Below are 12,684 nucleotides of genomic sequence, written 5' to 3' on the forward strand. Positions count from 1 at the left end.
ACATTTAATTTCATAATAGATTAAATGGTCAATATCAGTATAAACTAAAATGTTAGACCAACTAGTAAAAACAAATTTTATTTTGAAAAGTTTGTTGCTTGTCATCTGGCAGGCTCAGTGGTTGAGTGTCAATCTATGAACCAGAAAATCAGTTTGATTCTGGTCAGGACACATGTCAGGGTTGCAGGGTTGATCTCCAGTAGGGAGCATGCAGGAGGCAGCCAATCAATGATTCTCTCTCATTATTGATGTTTCTATCTTCCTCTCCCTCCCTCTCTCTGAAATCAATTAAAAAAAAAAATAAAGTGTTTGTTGTGGGAAGGAATCCTATATAATAAAAGGCTAATAGGCAACTTGACCAAACAGTGGAATGATTGGGTGGGGCTGGCGAGCAGGCAGTGCCAAGCCAGCCAAGGCAGGTGCCAGCAGGCAGAGGAAGGCAATGGCAATGGGGGGTGGCAGTGGCAGCAGGGTGATGGGGGGTGGGGCCGGACTGTCGCTAGCTAGTGCCATCTCCCGATAGACCCATGAATCGCCTTCTAGAGAGAGGCCAGATTGTGGCTTAAGCCTATTCTCTCAAGCAGTTGGACATCCCCCAAGGACTCCTGGTCTGCGACAGGTTGTAAGCTGGGCTAAGGCACCCCCCCCTTCCCCCCCACCCCCCCGCCAAGTGCACAAATTTTCCTGCTCTAGGCCTCTAGTAAGTATAGGTAAAAAAGGCAACAAAATTAAAAAAAAAAAATTATGGTACATCTACACAATGGAATATTATGCTGCCATAAAAAAGAAGGAATTCTCATCATTTGCAGCAACCTGGATGAAACTGGAGAACATCATGCTGAGTGAAATAAGCCAGTCAATGAAAGAGAAACACCACATGACCTCACTTACTTATGGATGATGAAGAACATTATAAACTGAAGAACCAAAAGATAGATATAGAAACAGTAAAGCAACAAGCAGACTGTCAAATTATAGCAGGGAGGTTAGGGAGATCTGGGGGAGATAAGAGATCAACCAAAGGACTTATATACATGCATATAAGTACAACCAATGGACACAAAACTCTGGGGAAGGAGGGCATGTTTGGGAGGGGGATGCAATGGTATATGTACAAAGATAATAATTTAATTAAGAAAAATTAAAAAAATTTTTTTTATTGATTTTAGAGAGGGAGAGAGAAACATCAACGATGAGAAAGAATCATTGATCAGCTGCCCCCTGCATGTCTTCTACTGCAGGAGGATGGAGCCTGCAACCTGAGCATGTGCCCTGACTGGAAATCAAAGTGATGCTTATCCACTGAGCCACACAACAAACACTTTAATACAACAGTTAGTGAGTCTTAAGTTGGGCTAGTTACAGGATCATGTTGGGCATTAGTTGAATGAATGCTGGCATATTTTTCTTCTCTGTCACTTCAATTAGAATGGAGTCTTTTTCTGATGCAAGAAGATACTTTAAAGAGGACATGACCAGATGCCCTCTAAATTCCCTCTTAATCCTCAGATTCTGTGACTGAGGCTTCTTTAATTTTGTTTAAAGTACACATATACTGAAGTCTCGTCATTCCAATGCAATGAGTTCATCACATGTTATTTAAAGGAAATTTCATTTATACACACACACACACACACACACACACACACACAGATATTCCCCATTTCCCTTTTCTTCTAGGAAATTGCTTCTTCAGAGGGCGATTATATTGGTTTCAAAGTGGTTTATCTATACATGCTGTTTATTTTCCCATCTGACATGTTAATCTCCTCTCTATTTTGTCAGATAATCCTTTAGTTATTACCATCGGTATAAACAAATGTTTCCAGTTATAGAAATGGCAGCAATATCCCATATTCCCGAAGACCACGCAGAATTCCTGACCAGGCACAGCCCTTTGGAACTCTTAGCATGAATATATGCAAAGGCCCGCTCAGCTGGTCAGTTCCTTTGATGACATGGGCACAGTCTGGGTACATGGGAAATAAAAGAGCTTTGTGTGTGGACCAGTGATCAAAACTGATAATCAAACATTGACCTCCCTCAGAGATGTTCACCGATACAAAGTATGAAGTTTTTGTAAGCAGAGTGACAAAGCAAAACACAGGGATCAAACATAGTCTATCTTTCGTGGTCACAGACTCACTCCATTTACTAAAATTTAACAATAGCTAACACACTTGTATGTGTCTCCATTTGAACATGTTTTAGTCACTAGCTGGTCCTGTCTTTCTTGCACAAAGAGTTAGTTGGTAAAGGATTTAGGACTTTAGTTAGGGAAGAATTACAAAGTATTAAACTCTTAGTAATTAGATTAAAGTTTATAAGGTCAAATCCTCAAATGTCACATCAATCATATCACATATACTAAGATATATAAATTAAATGCCCAGATACTAATGCAGGCAACGTTATTTTTGCCTAACTTTGTGCTGAACTTTACTAAAGGCTCCCCTAGTGCTTTAAAAAATACAGAAACTTCTTGAACAGAAATCAAAGATTCTCCAAATGCTTATTGTCAAAACTCTGGAAAAAGATAATTTCTACCTTCCATATTTTAAAAATGGGTATCAAATAATTCAGATTAAACTAGGTTAGTAACTTCAATCTTCTCCATTGAGCTACTAAAATGGAAAAAATTTCAAATTCTAAATATAATAAAGACGTACACATTTAAATAGAAAATGGCAATTTATTTTCTATTACACTTTTCTGGACAAAAGGAGATGAATTTTTTCCTTCTTACTTTCTTATAACAAACATTATCAGATTTCTTTTAAAAAGCATAATAAAACAGAACTGTTGTTGAGAAGACTACTTCTTTATGAATGGCATAAACCATAGTCCAGTTAAAATAACACTTAATACAGATTCGCCCTAATAGCCGATGTTGTCAACTTTTACATATTAGTACTTCTCATATCACTTCTGGGTGGCCTAGACTCATTTATCCTCAACATAACGTCTTAATTTTTCTTCTCTAGAGTTAAAATAATGGCTTGAGGAAGATTATGAGACTTAGTGGCTTTGTGCTCTTTTCTAAATGTTGGGCAAAGTTGGGCTGGTTGATAAAGTAACTCATTAAAATGCCCTGCAGTTTTAGAGACCTTGATTCCTTTTGTAGCTAAATATAGAGTCCATTCTTCCACCAGCCACTGCAGAGGCTGAGAAAGTCCAGGAAATAGATTACATTGAGTGTTACTGTTTAGAAGAGACTTGCATTTAATGCTGTTGTTATAGGTAACATATTTCCTTAAGCAAAAATCTCGTTTACTCAATGGTTAGAGGAAATATTAAATTTCATAGCCAAAGTTCCTTTTTCTGTAGAAAAGATTTTAAATCCGCTTGATCACTACCTTTCAATTCTTTTTCTTATAGACATGCATGCTTTATGATTTAAACTTCTTAAGTTCATTTAAAGTCAGAGAAAAAATTCAAGAGGATAAGTACAAGCACAAAATAATAAAAAACAAATAAAAACACAGTTTTGCCATTAAATTTTTTCCTGGATAACTTAGCAAATATTTGTCCTTTCCATTTATTTCAACACTGCAGAGACCATATACTCATGGCCCTCTGGTGAAGCAATGTGCATATAAGTGACAAAACATGGAAACCAGAACATAAAAATGTAGATAAAACTTTTAAAATCTTAGTAATACTACAACAGCTTCTTTCCTTATTTATTCTGTCAACGTCCATTCCACACGAATTCACATTTTGGTTCCAGGAGGCCATGAACCGTGAGCCCTGATCCCAAAGCCCAGTAGAGCCTGAAGCCAGTGTCTTCTGGTAGCAAACTTGTGAAAATCTTCTGGAAGACTAATAAAGTCACATTCCGATTATTTGTCTTCTGGACTCGGGGGACCATAAAAATAGAAAAGGATAAAAACAAGGCATGCTTTATTTCTGAGGTTTCTTGGACTGGGAAGTAGAAAAATAGGTGTTTTCCTTTGGGTTTTCTTGTGGCCGAGAATGGTGAGGCTGAGATTTCCAAGAGCACTCTCACTTTCCTCAGTCTTTAAGGGAGTGGTAGGCTTTGGCAGTCCGGCTGTTGACAAAATCTGTCTTCTTAAACTGAGCCTTTGGAATAAGCAAACAAAAATATGAATGGTAACAACATTTTCACACAGAAAACTGCAGTTCTTAGTGATTTCCCAGACAAGTGGGCTATTAGGACCTGGCTCAGCTAACTAGGACACTTGCCTTTTGAGAGCTCTTACCTTCTTGTAGGCATTGTGGAGCTCCGTGTGTGACCACAGGGCATATAAGAGAACAGAAGCGGCTTTGCTTGCTTTGTTGGAGGCAGAGCTGAAAGAAGAAAAGGACATTCCGAGATCAGTGAGAATGAGTCCGAGGCTCGGAGGTTGGATGGTCTGTCAATCTCCTTTAACTGCCATTGCTCAGTAGCCATCCATTAAGTCAGGTTATTCACAACGACAAGAAAATCAAATGGTAAGCTTCAGGCCAGGAACCTCTTTTATAATGATATATTTTAAAATATATTTTATTGACTTTTTACGGAGAGGAAGGGAGAGAGATAGAGAGTCAGAAACATCGATGAGAGAGAAACATCAATCAGCTGCCTCCTGCACACCCAGTATTGGGGATGCACCTGAAACCAAGGTACATGCCCTCGACCGGAATTGAACCTGGGACCTTACAATCCACAGGCCAACACTCTATCCACTGAGCCAAACCGGTTTCGGCGAAAGTATTATTTTTAAAATTTTTATTGATTTTAGAGGGGAAGAAAGAGGAGAGAGAGAAACATCAATGATAAGAGAGAATCATTGATAGCCTGCATCCTGCATGTCCCTCAGCAGAGATTTTGACCATAACTGGGACATGTACCCTAACTAGGAATCAACCATGACCTTCTGGTTCAAGGGTTGATGCTTAACCACTGAAACATGCTGGCCAGGCTAGAAATTATTTTGAGAAAAGAATTTTATTTTATTTTATTGGTTTTCAGGGAGAGGAAGGGAGAGAGAGGAAACATTGATGAGAGAGAGCAACATCATTGATTAGCTGCCTCCTGCTGGGGATTGAACCCGCAACCTGGGCATGTGCCCAGACTGGGAATCAAACTGTGACCTTCTGATTCATAGATTGACACTCAATCACTGTGCCACACCAGCCAGGCGAAAAAATCTTTTAAAACCACTAACAGTGCTAACATATTAATAAATAGTTTATAGAGCAAACTTTTGCTATTTATAAGCAATATGTTACAAATCCTTAAAATTATTTATAGAATACAATTTATATTTGTATATTTATATTGTCATTTATTGAATAAATATATTTGTATGTTTATAATGTGTGTGCATGTATTTTTTTATCTTATACTTATATCCTATATAATAAAAGTATAGTATGCAAATTGTCCCCTTGACGGGGAATTCGTCCGGAAATGCAAATACAGGCAAGTGTGACTGAAAAATGCATATTCTTCTCTTAGACTGAGTGACTCTCTAGGTAGGAATAATTTTTTCAAGTTAATCAAATAAATTCTTGTTGGAGCATTTGTTAAAATAGGTTCAAAATGTCTTTGTTCTTGGGTAGAGCAAATGTCAAATGTGTTCCTGTTTTAAATCCAAGTCACTTCTGCATTTGACATTATATTTAGTTTTTGATGTTTAGCTTTTAAATTTGTCCTAAATTTCCTGTTTCTGGCTCAGGAGAAAATGCTTTCTTTGATCTTTTTCTCTTCTATCACCTGAACTTTCTTTTAACAAAGAAACATATCTTTTATCTTCCCTATCATAGGGGTTTGCAAACATGCAACCGAAAATAGAGAATGCAAAGCTGTATGGAGAAGCGCATGCTGGGCTCCTTCCTCAGCGAAAAGCCTTTCTCTTCCTCACCGACCTGGCAGAAGGTAAGGCAGATCGGCACCCTACAGAAGTCAGTTACCGCGTGTGTTTCTCAGACTGGCTTGTTTATAACCGAGACACTAAATAATCCACGAAAGCTATGGGTCTCCAATATTTAAACCCGGAAAGAGTTCAACAGCAAGTGAAGGGTGACTGAATTTACCACCCCAAAATATGCCTCTCTGGCACGGGATTATTTTAGGCTGATTATTTTTAAGAAACAGCAGACCTAGAGAAAGTTCTGAAAACTGACTGGAAGTTACCCTTGAAAGAGACATTTATAAAGAAAATCTCCATTTGTCAGGAGTATCTGTACCAGAAAGTGAGGGTGACAAAATCTTTAGAAAGTTTGACCAATGGAGAAGGCAATGACTTCAACCTGCCTAACAACCCTTGTTTACTGTGCTTTTCCTGGGAACCCCCCAAACTGGCCTCTCTCTTCCCCAGCATCTTTTGTTGGTGGCGTGGGCCATTTCTAGGAGTTACTCAGTTTTCCTGGGTCTCTCCCAAGGATACAGGTCTACATGTTATCAAACTTCCTTTATTTTTCTCCTGTTAATCTGTGTTTTTTATTGCAGGGTGTCTCAGCCAAGAACCTAGTGATACCGTTGTAATTAACCTAGTTATTAACAACAGGAAAGGAGCAAAGGGAAGGCCAAATGTTATAGACGCATCATTTAGGCAGTTTCACCAGGAAGTGAAGGCTTTACACTCCCCGGGGAGCCGCCAGGCTATTCCCTACAGTGCCTTCTGAACCCGTGAAGTTTGGGTGACACTGGAAAGGTACTTGTTTGTCAGTCACACCTGGGAAAGGGTCTTTGGCCAGAATGGGCGTGGCCACTGCGAGCACAGGAAAATTTAATCCCCTAAACAAAGCGTTAGCTCTCTTGTTGTTTTCTTGGTTCCTCATATGCTTCTAGCGTGCTGTGCTCTTGGGTGACTCCTGGTTTCGGGGCTCTCATACTCCTGCTTCCTGCATTCACCCACATGACCACCCCAACACACAGTGGACTAATGGGGCTGTGTAACTAGCTGCTGCTGACCTGGACCTCGCTGCAATGTGGGATGGGAACTGTGGACGCTGACTCTGCTTTCAGCTCTACCGAAGCCCCAGCTGCACTCCTTCAAGAACAGGGAAATGGGACTTCGGAAACCTAGGGATGTAATTCAACGCAAATAAAAATCACTCATCCTCCTGTGTGAGATTATAAAAGTTCTTTTTCTTGAGATATCATATCCTCAATATCTCAGTTCCTCCGATAACACTAGAAGGACAGAGAAAAAAGTATTTTTCCTCCCCTTCACAAGGGTGTTATATGTATAAAATTTGTTTATAAGTTGGCTGTTGACACCTGGGAATTCACTTATTCAAAGATAAAATGATATAATGATAACTGGTCCCCAGGCTAGCCCACGTGAAAGGATTTCAACCTGGAATGAAACCAGAGGATACGAAATAGAGAATGTCATGCATGCCCCCTCAGAAGAAGAGAACTTATGAACTGAGAGACTGACTGCCAGTAAGTGTCTGGTTAGAGAAGACTGACTCCCCGGTAGCTTGCTGCAGGAAGGGTTACCAGCACTGTCATTTCTCTGCTATTCCTGAATGAACTCAAATTCTGGGAATCTGAGCTTGCCTCAGTTAATGTTTTCATTTAAGTTGATGCCATAAATTACAGGCCAGGTGTACAACACTTTAGCACGAAAGACATTCTTTGTTGACTTTTTCTCTTTTCTTTTTTTAGGCAGGGCATGTGAGGACTGGCTCACAAATGGACACTTGGGGCGACAAAGAAATAACAGATTAGCTCATCCATATGTTGCTAAGCTACAAGAAGTTCCCAAAAGTGAAGGTGCTAAACAGGGGTAGTTAGATAGTTATTAATAAAGAGAGGGAGACCAAAGGGATGCAGACATTACGTTTAATAAACTAGGGAGCTGAATCAAATATTAAGCTTAATAAACTGGGAAGCTAATCGCACATTGGGTCTGCTTCACTGGGAAGTTACAGCATCCCATTAAGCTGGATTTACCAGGAGGCTTTAGCATTAGACTCATGTACACACTCCAGGGGACTATGGAGGAGACTTAACTCTCCAAGCAACCAGGAAAACCTTCCTGGGGGGGTGCTGCCTGATGAGACCAGATTATGGGATGGAAGAGGAGAGAAAATTCCTCTGCTCAGCACATGCACAGTAGAAACCAGATGATGCAACAGAATTCTTAGAAATCAACATGGCACAGGGGTGGAGCTTCTAGTTTGAAGCATGCGAAATAAAAGCCAGAAGGTGACTTAAAGAGGCAGAGCCTAGCCTGGAAAACTCTGGGAAGAGACAGATTGGACAGGGGGCATGAAACCCTGGTAGGTCCAGGAAAGGGACTGTTTTTTTTTTAAAAAAAATATATTTTATTGATTTTTTATAGAGAGGAAGGGAGAGAGATACAGAGCTAGAAACATCAAAGAGAGAGAAACATCAACCAGCTGCCTCTTGCACACCCCCCCCCTGGGGATGTGCCCACAACCAATGTACATGCCCCTGACCGGAATCAAACCTTGGACCTTTCAGTCCGCCGACTGACACTAAACCACTGAGCCAAACCGGCTTCGGCGGAAAGGGACTGGTTAAGGGTAGGGCTCAATGACAGCCCAGGAGAAATGAGAGGGAAGTGGGTTGGATGGTTTGAGGGACACCTTGCTAGTTATGGAGAACCAAGAAAATACATGGAGGGTTATCGGAAGTTTCAGGGAAGTTGCTGCTAGAGCCTGCCCGCTCTCTGTATCCCTGAGGGTGTATTATTTCCCTTCCCCCCAATACGAATCTTACCACGACACTCAAACTTCTCCACGCATGAGCCCTTTGAAATTTCTTTCTTGAGACACTACAAAAGAGCCCACTTTCACCAGCAACAATAGTGTGCACTCCAGTGTGTCTGTTACGTCTGAGTACTCAAATAAGTAAAACCATATAGTCTTTTGAAAATTTGCTTAGAAGTTTGGATGACTACTGCAAATAGTTGTTTCTGTTTTGCAGCAATAATTCTTTTCCCCCACAAAGACAGACCAACTGCTATTTGCCAGGCTCTGGAAATAGGTGAATATTTCCTGCTCCTTTTAATTGTGTGACTCTGAATGGGGCCTTCCCTCCCATGAGCTTTGCCAGAGGGGGGCTCAGAGCACAAGGGGTTTACACTGGGTGGGGCTGTGGTAGAGGGCACAGGTGATCATCCAGGGACACACAGACCCCTCTGCTCACCCTGTGTGGCCATTACAGATAAAGTCCATGTGCTTTGCAACTCATTAGTACTGGGCTATAACACTTCTCTCTTTTTTTAGATAGTTATAAAAGTAAGTTGTCTTTAACAAATCAAACAATTCAGAATTGTATAAAGAGAAAAAGATCATAATCTTCATGCCCTCTTTAAATCCTATCACTCTAAATGAAATAATAGTAATAATTTGATTATACAAGGTTTTTCATTCTCTTTGTTCCTTTTTATTTTATTACTAGAGGCCTGGTGCATGAAATTTGTGCACTTGGGGGGGTCCCTCAGCCCAGCCTGTGCCCTCTCACAGTCTGGGAGCCCTCAGGGGATGCCTGACTGATAGCCGCTGCACTCGCCAGCTGTGAGCCCTGTGGGAATGCATTGACACCAGGCCAGGGGGCAGTTCCTGCAGTGAGTGTCTGCTCTCTGGTGGCCAGTGCATTGTCATAGTGACCAGCAGTAGACTGGTTGTCCGGTGGTCCAGTCGTAATGGTCACTTAGGCTTTTATATAAAAAATTATTTTAAATCCTCATTTGAGGATATTTTCTTATTGAATTTTTTAGAGAGAGAGAAAGGGAGAGAGAAACATCGACTGGCTGCCTCCTATACTTGGCCCAACAGGGGATTAATCCACAACCCAGTTATGTGCCCTGGCTGAGAATCAAACTCGCAACCTTTTGGTGTATGTTCCAACCAGCTGAGCCACATGGCCAGGGCTCTGCCTTCCCTTTTAAATGGGGAAATTCAAAGACAGAAACGGGGATGTGGGATGATGTATATGCATTAGACCTTCACTTCTCAAAAGGAAACAAGAAGTGGGAAGAGATGTGACAGAGGAAACTGAGAGAGAAAGAACATATTATGCTGCCTCCCACTTGTGTTATCACTACTTCTTCTTAGCCACCTGGGCCAACACAGCTCCACAGATTTCAGTGAAGGGCATTCCCTGTCCATAGTCCTCCCACTCTGCCTACATACTGCTGTTCTTAAATCACAGCTGTAGTTTTGGGAAACAAGTGAATTCATCAGGTCAGTGAAATGCTGGAAGCTCTGGAGTTTGACCCCTTCTGACTGTTGCCTGTGGTCCACAGGGATAATGTTTACAACTAGATTTACACACGAGAGCGGTGGTAGGAAAGGGGAGACAGCCGCTGGGCAGATGCTAAAGTACTTACGTATCGCCGGCGCTGATAGCCATGATTTTCTGCAGGCCCCCGGTGTTGAGAAGGTCCCGGGCATTCTGATAACTATTCTGGATTAAGTTGTTCAATGTGTAACAGGCAGAGGCAGTGGTTTCAATGAGAAGCTCAGTACTTGGAACTGTGTCAGGAATTATGGAAACCAAATCAGGTAGAGTTTCTTTGGCTACAAAATGAAAGAAAAAGAACACTTGATTAAAAAGACTGTTTTTTTAATCTCAATATCCCAGGAAGTTTTGGGGAAAGAACATTTTAAAGAGGAAATACAGCATATGGAAAGATGTAACATCTCTAATACTGGAGTTTTGAAAGGATTGTTAAAAAGATGTATTTGCTCAATACACTGGGAATCTTTTCAGAAAGGAATTTGATAGAAATATCAAGAAATTTAAAAATTTTCACATTCTTTGTTTGAGTCAGTAATTCTACTTCTGGGAAGTCATACTAAAGGTATCACTTTAAAAATAGGAAAAGCTTTATGTATAAATCTTTATTATAGCATTATATATAAATGAAAAATTATAATAAGTCTAACAGAATATAATTAAAATACATTTGTAAATAATTTTATGCAAAATATACCCATGAAGCACACAAATAATAAGAAAGTATTTATATTAATATTCTATATAAATTTTTATATTTATTTACATAAAGAACACATAATATTATAATATTAGGAAACAAAATACACATAAGAAACCTTAGAAGCAGGTGAATCTAATAGAATCAGGGGCATAGAATGGGAGGGGATTGATAATTCTCAGGGGGAAAGGGGTGTCTGTGTGGGGGGTATGGGAAGAGACTGACAAAAATCACATACCTATGGATGAGAATACCAGAGGTGGGGTGGGGAGGGGGGTAAGGGCAGAGGGTGGAGTGGGGACCAGGTGGAGGGGAGCTCTGGGGGAGGGGAAGGAGAAACAACTGTAATAATCTGAACAATAAAGACATTTTTTAAAAAAGAAACCTTAGAAACAGTACATTAAAATATTAATAGTTGTTTTTCTATAACAGTATTAATAACAGTATTAATTTTTTAAAAATTATTTGTACTGCCCAAAGTTTTTTTAATACACAAACAATACTATCATTTAAAAAGGATAGATTATTTTAAATTTATTTTTTACTAACTACGTAAGTTCTTGGTAGCAGGGTTTTAGTTTGGCTTCTTTTGTAAAATAAGAGAGATAATAATGATTGATGATTTCATTATGACTTGCCCTATGGTATATATTTTGGACAGTATGAATTTGTACTTGATTTGTTGCAATAATTCTTTTCACATATGCTTTCTCTTTTTCTTAACTAGATTGGGCTCTTCTTAAAAGATATGGAACAGCGGGGGAAGAGATCAACCAGTGAACTCATATGCATATATGCATAACCCATAGTAACAGACAATAGATAGGGTGGTGAAGGATTGGGGGTGTTAATGGGGGAGAAGGTAATGGGGAAAAAAAGGACATATGTAATACTTTCAACAATAAAGATTTATTTAAAGAACACAGTTCTCTTGCTGTTGTTGCTCCTCAGAGCTCTTTAATACAGTGCTGTGTTTAATGTAATGTACAATAAACTATATATGTCTGCTTAATTTTATTATTTTTTCACCTGAGTTTATGTGGCACCTTGAACTGTATTTCTCTCTCTATGAGTCTACATTGTGATCAGTTACATGACTATCTGAATTCCAGATGTGGCTACAGGTCCCTTGATGACAGTCATAGTATTTGTTTCTGGATGTCTATCTTCGACTGTCATGCCTATAAGAGACCTTGGATAACAAGAACTGAACAATATGGCATCCTTTGATGACACCTGGGCCCCACTGACAGGAAAGGCATACCTTCTCCTCAAAGGCTGGAACACTTCCTTTTTACTGTGTTTAAGCATCACAGCAGAGTGTGAAGGGCTTAGATCTCATTCTCTGCGGCCACCCTTCTTTAGTTTCAGGCCTGTCTCTGCCACTTAATGGCTGTGTGGTATAGGCAAGCTACTTAACCTCTCTATGCTTGGTTTTCTCTAATTTGTAAAGTGGAGTAATAATAGTATTTACTTCAAGGGCTGTTTTGAGGGATTAAATAGGTTAATATGTGTTACTGCATCAAAATACCCTGTGCCTCGTAAGCTCTCAACAGAGATGAATTTCTATCAGAAGGCTTCCTCTTTTTAATAAGTTAAACCACAGAACTAAAGGCCTTGAGAACATGACATTTCCTTCCACTCAATTCAGGTTGAAAACATAAAAGTCAATCTGTGACAATCACACCAGAAAATGCTCAGTCTCTCTGAAAGTGCAGTGGCGGCTGCTGAGGCCGGGCTGCCTACAGTGAGAACT

At 39.9% G+C, this 12,684-nt stretch overlaps 1 protein-coding gene and 1 long non-coding RNA gene across 2 annotated transcripts in view; both read right to left on the bottom strand.

Moving 5' to 3' along the window:
* Window positions 1-3,963: 3,963 nt before the first annotated feature.
* The window catches only part of PKP2 (plakophilin 2), a 73,615-nt gene continuing 64,894 nt past the window's right edge, over window positions 3,964-12,684 (bottom strand). Inside the window, exons 11-13 of the mRNA XM_036456380.2 lie at window positions 10,320-10,509; window positions 4,224-4,311; window positions 3,964-4,083 (exon numbers count right to left, since the gene is read on the bottom strand). Of these exons, the coding sequence (XP_036312273.1) occupies window positions 4,015-4,083; window positions 4,224-4,311; window positions 10,320-10,509 (347 nt within the window). The 3' untranslated portion in view covers window positions 3,964-4,014. The remainder of the gene's footprint in view (window positions 4,084-4,223; window positions 4,312-10,319; window positions 10,510-12,684) is intronic.
* LOC123653173 lies at window positions 5,426-9,358 on the bottom strand. The gene is made up of 2 exons (XR_006742819.1): window positions 8,500-9,358; window positions 5,426-8,259 (listed from the first exon to the last, which is right to left on the bottom strand). It is a non-coding gene; the product is annotated as an uncharacterized LOC123653173 (long non-coding RNA).

Source organism: Pipistrellus kuhlii, unplaced genomic scaffold (genome assembly GCF_014108245.1).
Source record: "Pipistrellus kuhlii isolate mPipKuh1 unplaced genomic scaffold, mPipKuh1.p scaffold_m20_p_3, whole genome shotgun sequence".
NCBI lineage: Eukaryota > Metazoa > Chordata > Mammalia > Chiroptera > Vespertilionidae > Pipistrellus > Pipistrellus kuhlii.